This window comes from Myotis davidii, unplaced genomic scaffold, assembly GCF_000327345.1.
Source record: "Myotis davidii unplaced genomic scaffold, ASM32734v1 scaffold800, whole genome shotgun sequence".
In the NCBI taxonomy this organism is placed as follows: Eukaryota; Metazoa; Chordata; class Mammalia; order Chiroptera; family Vespertilionidae; genus Myotis; species Myotis davidii.
In genome coordinates this window covers 19,081-31,614 of record NW_006292343.1, presented here as the reverse complement: position 1 = coordinate 31,614, position 12,534 = coordinate 19,081, and the positions used below count along the sequence as shown (strand labels likewise).

General features: G+C 39.4%; 1 protein-coding gene across 1 annotated transcript in view; it reads right to left on the bottom strand.

The window, feature by feature from the left end:
• Positions 1–12,534, bottom strand: part of SAMD8 (sterile alpha motif domain containing 8) — a 36,773-nt gene that overhangs the window by 20,972 nt on the left and 3,267 nt on the right. The window contains exon 2 of the mRNA XM_006765840.2: positions 1,121–1,216. Within this exon, the coding sequence (XP_006765903.1) occupies positions 1,121–1,216 (96 nt within the window). The remainder of the gene's footprint in view (positions 1–1,120; positions 1,217–12,534) is intronic.

Genomic DNA, 12,534 nt, shown 5'->3' with positions numbered 1-12,534 from the left:
TACACATGTTTTTAAACCACCTCTGGTTTTAAGCAATATTGCTACAAAACAGGAGAAAATGAGGTGCAATATGGCCTAAAAGTGTCACATGAATAGCAATCATCAACCTGTCTTTTCACCTTCAAAGCACTGAAATACTAGTAATCGCTGCTTAGGACCTAATGCCCATCACTGTGCTTTCCCGCAAGCATTCCCCGATGAAAAGAAAGGAGCAAACGTTCAAGAAAGTGTTGCTATTCCTCTTCAGTGTCCAAAGACAATGAATAAGATATCCACAACTTCCTGGTTAATTTTTTCTTCACTATGCCTTATTTTTTACTTAAATCAAGTAATTTCCCCTCATAAGGTAGGATAGGAGCCTCCCTTTATCCTTCTCTTCTTTTTCTAATGAGGAAAAAAAATTCGCTTTATATTTCTTGGTGAAAGTGCCAAAGAAGCACTTTCCCTATTCAGCAATTTCCTGTACCATCTAAAGTACACCACACTGACTAGGCATGCACGGTATGTGCAAAATAATCTCTCTCTCTTTTTTAATATATTTTATTGAGTTTTTTTACAGAGAGGAAGGAAGAGGGATAGAGAGTTAGAAACACTGATCAGCTGCCTCCTGCACACCCCCTACTGGGGATGTGCCCGCAACCAAGGTACATGCCCTTGACCGGAATCGAACCTGGGACCCTTCAGGCCGACGCTCTATCCACTGAGCCAAACCGGTTACGGCAAAATAATCTCTTTTTTCATAGGCCTCCTCCAAACAGAGAACCATTTCTTCCACTCAAACTCCTTAGAGGAGTTTCTATCCTTCTACAGAAAGTGACATTTCTTATTTATTTCCAAAGAAAGATAATGGCTAGATTGTCAATGGTTGGCCCATGTCTGAACATCACTATTTCTATTATTTCCCTATAAAATACATTCAGAATATTACTAAATGTGTAGGTATTACCTCTGGCTGACTCCTTTGTTGATCAAAACCAAAACATTTTTCTATGTCAATAACTATAATGTCACAATGTCTAGAGAAGGAAATTAATAAGGAAACTGCAAAGGGAGAAACTGGTTTGATGACTTTTACACAAGACAGTCAGAACACGTTCAGTGTTTTAATGAAGTGAAGTACCTGTGTTTGTGAAGAAGAAGAACCAGGATCCAAATATAGCACAGAATCATGCCACATACTTCTGTCATGGCAAATGCCCATGGGATTCTAGGAACGCTAGAACAGAAAAAGTTAATTTTGGGCTTAAGTATATGCTCATAAATGACACCACTATTTTCAATATGCTACTGTTCTAATAATGACCTTAAAATTGCTTTCCATAACTTTTATCTCTTTTAGGAGATGATATTTGGAGAACCTGGGTGGGGAAACTATTTCATAAATTACCCCACTTACCAGAATCTCTTTGTTGTCTGTGATTCTAGGCATGTTTCTCTGTTAAGAAGTAACAACCCTGCGCTAGCTGGTTTGGCTCAGTGGGTAGAGCGCTGGCCTGCGGACTGGAGGGTCCCAGGTCAGGGGCACATGCCTGGGTTACAGGCTCAATCCCCAGTAGGGGGCGTGCAACAATTCTATCTCATCATTTATGTTTTCACACTAGTTTTGTTTGTGTATGTGTGTTTTATCTTTCCTCTCTCAAATACACACACACACACACACACACACACACACACACACACACACGGCCCAATACACGAAATTCGTGCAAGGGGCTCAGCCCTTGCAGCCCCAGATGGTTGTTCTGTTCAGCCTAATTAGTATATTAGTTCTTTATCATATAGGATGGATAGATAGATAGATATAGATATAAATATAGATATAGATATATAGATATGAAGTAACAATCCTAACAACCCTTGCCCTGGGCTGTGTGGCTCAGTTGGTTGGAGCACTGTCCCAGACACCAAAAAGTCATGGGTTCAATTCCTGGCCAGGGCACATCCCTATGTTGCAGGTTCAGTTCCCAGTTGGGGTGGATATGAGCAATAACCAATCAATGTTTCTCTCTCACATCGATGTTTTCCTCTCTCTTCAAATCAATAAACATCCTCAGGTAAGGATTTAAAAAAAGCAGCAGCAACAAATCTTTCCTCCCTCCTTATAGCATTGTAGACCTGGATATAGGGCTGCCCACAAAGACAATGGGATATAGGCTCACTCTTTGCATGATGGTCTCATTTTAGAATCCAGACAAGCAGGGCTTGTCCTTGACTCCTCTTTTTTAGTATACAGAAGTCCCCCTTATTGGTGGAGTATATATTCTAAGACTTCCAGTGGATAGTACCAAATTCTATATATGGTATTTATCATACCAGTTTAACTTATAAATTAGATACAGTAAGAGATTAACAACAATAACTAATAATAAAATAGAACAGTTATAATAATATACTCTAATTACAGTTATGTGAAGTGGCGCCTCTCTTTCTCTCCTCCCACTTCTCTCTCCTCTTTCTCTCTCTCTCTCTCTCTCTCTCTCTCCCTCTCTCTCTCTCTCTCTCTCATGCAGTATCTTATAATACTGTACTCTACCTTCTTCTTGTGATGATGTTAGATGATAAAATGCCTACATGATGAAGTGAGGTAAATGAGACATTATTAAATAAGGGTTACTTGAACTCAAGCATTGTGATACCATGACAGTCAATCATATAACCCAGACGGCTACTAAATGACTAATGGGCAGGTAGCATGTACAGCGTGGACACACTGGACAAAGATGATTCATGTCCAGGATGGAATGGAGCAGGCGAGTCAGAGATTTCATCACACTACTCAGAATGGCGCACAATTTAAAACACATGAATTATTTCTGGAATTCCCACTTACTAAATTCAGATCACAGCTGACCACGGGTAACAAACTGTGGAAAACGAACCTTGGAAAAGAGGGGACTGATATATTTGGTTTATTATTGGGGCAGTAAGTAGAGTTTTTGTTTTATTTTACTCTTTTATATCCCCCTGTTCCCCTTTGTTTTATATTTCCTTTTTTGAAACTATATTTTTATTGATTTTGGAGAGGAAGGGAGAGGGAGATAGAAATATCAATGATGTGAGAGAATCATTGATCAGCTGCCTCCTACACGCCCCCACACTGGGGATCAAACCTGTAACCCAGGTATGTGCCCTGACTGCGAATCGAACCCTGACCTGGTTCATAGGTCGATACTCAACCACCAAGCCACAGCAGCTGGGCTTTTTTTTTTTAAATTTTTTTTTAAATCCTCACTCAAGGACATGGTTCTTCATTGATTTTAGAGGGAGAGGAAGGGAGAGGGAGAGAGAAACAGCAACTGGTTGCCTCCCATACACACTGTGACTGGGGATTAAACCACAACTTTGGGTATGTGCCTTGATCAGGAATTGAACCTGAAACCTTTTTGGTGTATGGGATGACGCTCCAACCAACTGAGCCCTGTACTGACTAGGGCTTGTACAACTTCTTATACTACTCTGTAGCTAATAACTCTTTTTTAAAATTATTGATTTGAGAGAGAGAGAGAGAAAGAGAGAGAGAGAGAGAGAGAGAGAGATTTGTTGTTCCATGAATTCCATGAGTTCATTAGTTGCTTCTTGTATGTGCCCTGACTGGGGATGGAACCCACAACCTCAGTGTATCGGGATGATGTTCTCTAACCAACGGAGCTCCCCGGCCAGGGCCTAGTAACTCTTTTTCTCTTGTGTTCCTATCATGAATTCATCTCCAATCTATTCTATCAATTTTAAGTTTTCCTTGCAGGGGGAAGGGGGCAGGGGATCTCTCCTAGAGCTCTTCTCCGTCTTGTTCCATTCTAGAATGGTTGCCATTTTCTAGTCCTCCTGCATAGCTATTTGTTGGAATAAAACTTAATCCTCATCTCGGGAATTCCTCTTTCCTAAGATGGATTCTCAGTATATCCCATGTCCTCTTCCTCCCCAGTTCACTTAGTTTTGATGGTGTATATCCTCCAGCTGTTTTCCGAAAAAGTGGGGCTAGAGGATAAACTTGTTTTAGTGTTAGATTTATTTGAGGTTTAACTTACAAACTGAAAAACTTGCTCTTTTCAGCTCTACAGTTCAGTGAGTTCTGACACACATTCAATCGTATAATCACCACCACAATAAAGGTATAGAACATTTTCATCAGTCCAAAAGTTCCTTGTGTCCCTTTGTAATTACTCCCCTCACTCATTTCCAGCCCTTGGACCACTGATCTGATTTCTGTCCCTTACAGATTTGCTTTTCCCAGAATGGCATATAAAGGCACTCACAGTATTTATCCAGATAGCTTTTATATCTGGCTGTTTTCACTCAGCATAATACATTTCAGAGTCATCCATGTTACTGTATTTATAATTCTTTATCCATTCTTTATCTACAATTCCTTTATCACTATACTGGTTGATGGAAATTTGGGGCTATTTTCACTTTTGGGTGATTATGAATAAAGACCACATACAGGTATTTGCATGGACATGTTTTCATTTTTCTTGGGTAAATACGTAGGGTTGAAACTGTTGAGTCTCATGTTAAGTGTACGTTTAACTTCTTAAGAAACTATCAAACTGTTTTCAAAGCAGTTGCATCATTTTGCATTTCTACCAGCAATACATGACAGTATCAGTTGCTTTGAATTCTCACTAGGCCTTTTTATCAATTTTTTTCATTTTAGCAATTCTAGTAGGTGTGGGTTTGGAGAGTAAATATACTGAGACTTGCAAATTTAAAAATATCCTTGGGTCTAGATATCTAATGGGTAGTTTGCCTGGACTAAGAATTCTGGGTTAGACATTATTTTCTCTCAGAATGTTAAAGGCATTATTCCATTGTCTTCTAGTTTCTACTGTTGCTAAGAAGTTTGATGCTATTTGGATTTCCAATCTTTGCATGTGACCTATTTTGTCTCTCTTTTTTTAAAAAAAATATTTTATTGATTTTTCACAGAGAGGAAGGCAGAGGGATAGAGAGTTAGAAACATCGATGAGAGAGAAGCATTGATCAGCTGCCTCCTGCACACCCCCAAATGGGGATGTGCCTGCAACCAAGGTACATGCCCTTGGCTGGAATCGAACCTGGGACCCTTCAGTCCGCAGGCTGACGGTCTATCCACTGAGCCAAACCAGTTAGGGCTTAAGAAGCTTTTTAGGATCTTCTGCTATAGTCAGTATTTCGAAATTTTTCATTTCTTATATTGGGTGCTCAGTGGGCCCTTTCACTCTAGAAAGTCATGTTCTTTGGCTCTGGGAAATTTCCTTGTATTATATCTTAGATAATATCTTCCCCTTCATTTTCTTTATGTATTCTTTATAAGAAACCCCACTTGTTCACTGTGGGGCCACCTGGATTGATCTTACTTTTTTTCCTCTACTAAAAAAATTTTTTTTGTTGTTAATCCTCACTTGAGGACATTTTTTTCCCCCATTGATTTTTTTTTAGAGAGAGTGGAAGGGAGTGGGAAAGAGAGAAAGAGAGAGAGAAGCATCAGTGTGAGAGAGATACATCGATTGGTTGCTTCTCACACATGCCCTGATCAGAGCTGGGGATTGAACCTGCAACACAGGTATGTGCCCTTCGGGAATCAAACCCAAGACATTCGGTGCGTGGGCTAACACTCTAACCACTGAACACCACCAGCCAGGGCTCTGCTACTTTTCATCTCTGTTCTGCATGCTGGGTTATTTCATCAAATCTATGTTCCAATTATCTTGCTAGATTTTAAATTTCTTTTTGTTGTTGTTGTTAATCCTCACCCAAGGATACTTTTTCCACTGATTTTTTTTTTAGAGAGGAGGAGGAGAGGGAGAGACAGAGAAAGAAAAATATCAATGAGTAAGAGACATATCAATTGGTTGCCTCCCGCCCTTGCCCTGATGGGGCCAGGGATAGAGCCTGCAATGGAGGTATGTGCCCTTGACCAGAATTGAACTTGTGACCCTTGGGTGTGTGAGCCAATGCTCTAACCACTCAGCCAAACCAGCTAGGGCTACTTCCATTTTTTATTTTCCAAAAACTTTTATTTTTAAATATATTTTTATCAATTCAAGAAAGGAAGAGGAAGAGAGAGAAATATCAATGATGAGAAAGAATCATTGACCAGCTGCCTCCTGCATGCCCCTTACTGGGGATCGAGCCCACAACCTGGGCATGTGCCCCTGACCGGAATCAAACCTGGGACCCTTCAATCCGCAGGCCAACGCTCTATCCACTGAGCCAAACCGGCTAGGGCTTTCCAAAAACTTTTTATCTGAATTTTCCTTTTGTTATAGGCTACTGTTATTATCTCATAGAATGCGACATCTCTTGTCTGTGAGAACAGTATTGTTTTGAAGTGTTCTTTACCTATTTGTGTTCCCAGTTTGCTTTTTCTGTTTGCATTGGTCTCTTTTCCTCAAATACTTAGTGATCCTTGACTGACCATTTATATTTGATAGTGAAGTACTAAAAAACAACAACAAAAATCTGACGCTCTGTGTGCATGGACAGAGCTTGTCAAGCTGTCGATTTCACTGCAGAGTAATTGAGCAGAGGTCTGGTAAATGAGATAGGGCCATCTTCCTACCACCGTTTCTACAGCGTAGGTTTTCCAAGGAGAGGACTGTTCTGCTTGGAGGACTGGGACTCAGTGGAAGTGGAGATGGGAAATAAGTCTGGCTACTTGGGGAAGGGAGTTAGAAGTCTCAGTGATCAGTATGTAAATTTACAGTTAACTCTCTTGAAAATATACCGAAAAACATGCACCTTTGTTCTCATGTGGGCCTGGTGTCTCCAAGTCCAGAGTCCCTCACATTCAACTACTCTGGAGAATATACTACCTGTCTTCTATTGGAGTAGAGCAGGTCTAAAAATTTCTTAAATTGGTTTTTAACGAAATCTCCCATATTTAGCTCCTATTGCTATCTGGTCTTGAGATATGCTTGGTGCCTCCTATTTTGAGTTTTTCTAGAGCTCTATAGTACAAATAAATTCACCTTTTGGGTACTGCTAGTCCTACTCCCAATCTCACAACAGGCACTTAAGTTTCCACTTCCCAATTTTTCTTATTATCACTATTTTTGCCTTCATGGGATTAAAGGCACCTCCTTCCCTTTTACTGTAATTTTAGTGGAGTATTGTGAGAAAACAGTCAACTATGTACTCAATATTTCATACTATAATACAAAGCTTTCTAAAATGCATTACACATGCATATGCCTTTTTCCTGGATAGAATTTAATTTTCTTTGGTAATTCAGTCATCACTGTGAGCACTAATTATTACCTTGAACACAACAGAACACAATAATGATTTCAAGGAGTACTGAGAAATAAAGGGCAGTTAAGCCCTAGATTGATGTGTTTTTTTCCATTATTTACTTTTTCTTTTGCTAGTGCTTCTGTGTCCTCCCTTGCTGTTATGGTTATCAGCTAGCCCCTCTCATTGTAAGTGGGCCCGCAGCTAGAAGCATCCCTATCTCCTTCTAATTTTGTTTACGTTGTGCTGAAGCTCTTGGAATTGTGTCAAATAAGCTTCAGAAGCAGATTCTGAAACAAAGATCTGTGTGAAAGTGATTAGGAGTGTTCCCAAGGGAAAACCATAGCGGTGGGGAAATGAGATCAGGAAGGCAAGGAAGCAAGGCGAGTATGAGACATCAAGCACAATCCCAGGTGGAACTCAGGCAAACATAACTTTGGCTCAGTCCTGTAGGGCATTTGGTGTAGGTCCAACCTGAAAGTTGTCCCAATCAGGCCAAAGACAAATGAAATATTGATACCCTATCTCACCAGTCATTGGTTAAGGGCTGCTGTGGGAGAGATGTACATTTCCAAGCATGTCTGGCTCTCTTTTAAAGCAGGCAAAGTGTGCTCCAGCAGTCCAAGAGCAGCTCTCCAACAAAGACACATTTGCTGGATGTTGGGAATACCAGTGAGCAAGAAAATGGAAACCAGATCTGAGGATACAGGAAGAACACTGACAGCACCTGCTACCATTCTCCTATGAATAAAGTTTAGATACTTAAGAGCATGGAGCTTTGTAGTGGATGACACTATAGAGTTAGGCAAAATTTGGTTTCAAATCCCCATTGTGACTTGAAAATATGTTCATATAAAACTTTCTACACTAATGTTTACAGCAGCATTAATAGTAGGCAAAAATTGGATACATAACTCAAACATTCATCAACTGATGAATGGATAAACATATTGCAGTATATCCATACAATGTTATATTATTCTGTAATAAAAAGAAATAAAATACTGACACATACTATCATGTGGATGAATCTTAAAAAACTGTACACTTTAAAGTCTTCATTACTCTTCCAGGCTATTTTCTCCCAGTATGCGTTGTTATAATCATCTATAGACCTGCAGCATCCATTATATCATTTCTTGAAGATTACAGTTTTTGCTTCACTGTCTTTTTCTCCAAAACTGCACCTAATTATAATTTGTGTTCTTCTCACTTCTTTTTTAACTTCTCCTCTTATGACCTTGTCTTTTACTCTACTTCGGAAACCCACACCCAGGGTTATAACATGGATCTTATTATTACCAAGATTATTTTTTATAATCTTAACTTCAAGAATCCTATACTAACCAACACCTCTTATCTTTCCAGCTTGTTCCTTCAGACTACAACTTCAATAACTCTGAGATCTAAAGTCCATTGATCTTATAACATTTTCATTGTCCTTCATCTACCTCATATCCTCACATCCCTCCTTACCCACCTGAGTCCATAGACAGTCATTATAATCACTCCCTTGCCTTTTTTCCTTCATTGTACTGCCTAACAAAATTTCAATGCTGCTTAAATCCAATTCCACCTATTCCATGCCTGTATCTGTGGTAAAACACACAATGCCAACACAGTTACTAACTGAAAGAGGCCTTTAGTGCTGCTATTATATCACACAAATCTATTCACTCTCTTAGATGACTATTTTACACATCATCCTTTCTCCTCAAACCACCAACCTTCTCTCCATCCTAACTCTCTGTTTGCAGAGAAAACAAAAACAATCAAATAAGGGGACATTAGGAAAATAAACAGCAACCTTCTTCCTGTTTCATTCTTTTCTACGTTCCCCTCTATTATGGATGAACAGTCCATGTGCCTACCACCAGCCTCTCCTATTCACTGGATCCCATCCCTTTTCAAGGACATGACTCCAAAAATCGTACCCTCTCTTTCCTCCAGCATCACCCCCCACCCGAAAATTGGGTAATTCCTATAATATAGTCCATCCAAAACAAAACCCTGGTGACTCCATATTTTTTTCTCTTTTCCTCAAACTACAGCTTCATTTCTCTGTTACCCTTAAAAGAAAACTTATAAGACTTGATTATTTCCAATTTCTTCCTTCTCATTCTCTTCCTCTCTTAACATTTCTTTGCCCCAATTTTTTTTTTACTTTGAAAAATTCTGATCAGACCAAAAGAGAAGTTGAAAGAATAGTTTATATTTTCACTTAAATCTATCAATTGTTTATAATAATTAACATTTTCCATATTTGCTCTATTCATTCTTTCTCTAAACACCTATACATATACACTCTTTTGGAGGAGACGGAACTCCCCCCAAAGTAAGCTGCAGACATTATGACACTTCTCCCCTAAATACTTTTACATGCATCTCCTAAAAACAAGGATATCCTTTTCATAGCCCAATACACTACACCCACGAAACTGTAACACTGATTTAGTGCTATCCTACATCATTTAATATGAAGTTCATATTCAAGTTTTCCTAATTAACCCAAAATGCTCTTTATAGCAGTTTTTTTTTTCTTGACATAGGATCTAATTTAAAAGTTCATTCATTGCTCTTGGTTTGTCTCTTCAATTTCCCTTACAATTCCCACTGTCTGGCTTTAGTCTGCCACAGTACTGACATTTTTGGAGAGTCTAAGTCAACTAGTTGTCTTATAGAGTGTTACATGTTCTGGATTTGTCTGATAATTTTCTCAGGATTAGATTTAGGATACATATTTTTGGGAAAAATTGTCACATAAGTGATTTGTGAACATCATATCCAATGCATATAGTATCAATTTGTCCCATTGTGAAGATCACTTTGATCACTTGGTTAAAATGACACATGCCAAGATCTTGCCATTGTAAAGGTATCTTATTACTATTGTAATTAAATAATATGTGAGATGATACTTTCAGATCATGTCACTATCCTGCTCCCCAATGGCATTTTACTTAATGGATTTTAGCATCCACTAATTTTAGTATCCACTTGCCCGAATAAATGGATGTTGCAAAATAGGCCACCTACATTTATTTGCTGGTATTATTCTTTAAGAACTTTCCCTTGCACCCTACCATTTTTTGCTTGTTTTATTTATCACTATAGATTCATAGATTCTTTTTCTTAATATAGGGGTTGGCAAAAGTAAGTTTACAGTTGTGAGTACATGAAAGTTTATTCTTATATTATTTATTAATTGTTGTATTACAACTGTAAGCCTACTTTTCCACACTCCTGGATATTATAATTCATTACCATCACTATTCTTTTTTGATGTTCCAATTGTCCTAATTTGGTCAGTGGGAGCCCCTTCACACCAGCTCTTATGTTCTTCTGACATATTTCCAGTGGTTCTGTACAATTCCTTGCTTTATGGCACAAGATCTACTACAGGCTCATTTTTCACTTTCCCTGCCCCAGACTTAACATCAGCCATTTCTCTAAGGAATCTTGGTCTGGGGTTCCATTTAGGAGGGACTGGTAGTTAGAAACCATGATCTGAATACTGCTACTGAGTTTTTCCTGTAAATCTTTCATATTAGTTCACAGAAATCTTCCTCATTTTTTATTAATTATTTATAAATATATATACATATGTAAATATATTGTTATTGATTTCAGAGACAAAGGGAGAGAGAAAAAGATCAATGATGAGAGAGAATCCTTGATCAGCTGCCTTCTGCATGTCCCCACTGGGGATTGAACCTGAAACCTGGGCATGTGCCCTGACCGGGAATCAAACTGTGACCTCCTGGTTCTTAGGTTGATGCTCAACCACTGAGCAACACTGGCCAGGCTCCTCATTCTTTTTTATGATTAAATAGTACTCTACTGTGTAGATGTACCATTCCAGTAGCTTTTCATGGATAAGCATTTAGATTATTTCCAATAGATATTTGTAATTATTACAAATAATGCCACAATGAATAACTTTGTGCATATGTTGTTTCATATTTGTAGAGACATACTTTTATATAAATTCCAGCAAGTCTCACGTTCTTTCTTGATTCCATTAAAATCAGGCTTTTGCCCTTATTCACTTTTGTCAAGGTAACTGATGACCAACATGTTGCTAAATCCAACGATCAATTACCCTCATCTTACTTGGCCCCTCGGCAGCACTTAATATAGCTAATTATTAATCATTCTTGCTTCTCAAACTGTTGTTTTTTTTTAACTTGGCTTCCAGGATATATAACTCTCTCTCTGCCCTGACATTCTCAATCTTCTTTGCCAGTTACTTCTCTTACCTCTAAATGTTATAATGTTCTTTGGCCCAGTTTTCAATTTTATTTTCCCTCTCACTCCCTAGGAGATCTTATCTAAGCATCATAGCTTTACCTATGCTGGTAACTCTCCGAGTCAGCCTAGATCTCTCTGGATTCTAACTCATCTTTCCATCTCTTACTTGATTTGGTATAAAAGATAGCTCAAACTTGACATGTCTAAAATCAGACCCTAAATCTTCTCTCCAAGTCAGCTCCTACAGTCTTGCAATTTCTGTAAAGGGCAACTCCATCATTCCAGATGCTCAAGTCAAAAATCTTGGGATAATTCTTTTTTTTTTTTTTTTGTTAATCCTCACCTGAGGATATCTTTCCATTGATTTTTAGAGAGAATGAAAGGGAGGGTGGGAGACAGAGAGAGAGACACATTGATTGGTTACCTCTCACATAGGCCCCGACCAGGGCCAGGGATTATTGAGCCTGCAACTGAGTTACATGTCCTTGATCAGAATCAAACCCAGAGCCCTTCAGTCCACAGGCTGATACTCTATCCACTGAGCCAAATCAGCTAGGGCTTCTCTCTTTCACTCATACTTTACATGAAATTCATCAGCAAATCTTGTTGGCAATACCTTCTATATATAAGTATCCTACCTAATAAAAGAGTAATATGCAAATTAACCATCACTTTGTGATAAAAATGGTGGGGAGTCAGTAGGTGGTGAGCAGGCAGGCAGGGGGTGCCGTTGGGGGCGATCAGTCTGGTAGGGGGCAGTTGGGGGCAATCAGTCCAGCAAGGGGGGGGCAGTTGTGGGTGAGAAGGCCAGTGGGGGGGCAACCAAATTGATGTGACAAAGATGGCAGCACTGGCTGAAGCCACAAAGCCGGCCGAAGTGGGTGGGAGGTGGAGGCTTGGCTTCCTTGGTCACCTCAGTTGGCTCCATGGCCACTGCCATCCAGACAAAGCCATAGTGGCAGGGCTGAGGCAGAGGCAGTTAGGGGCAATCAGGCCAGGAGTGGAGGGCAGTTGGGGGTGATCAGGCTGGCAGCGGGGGACAGGTGGGGACAAGCAGGCTGGCAATGGAGG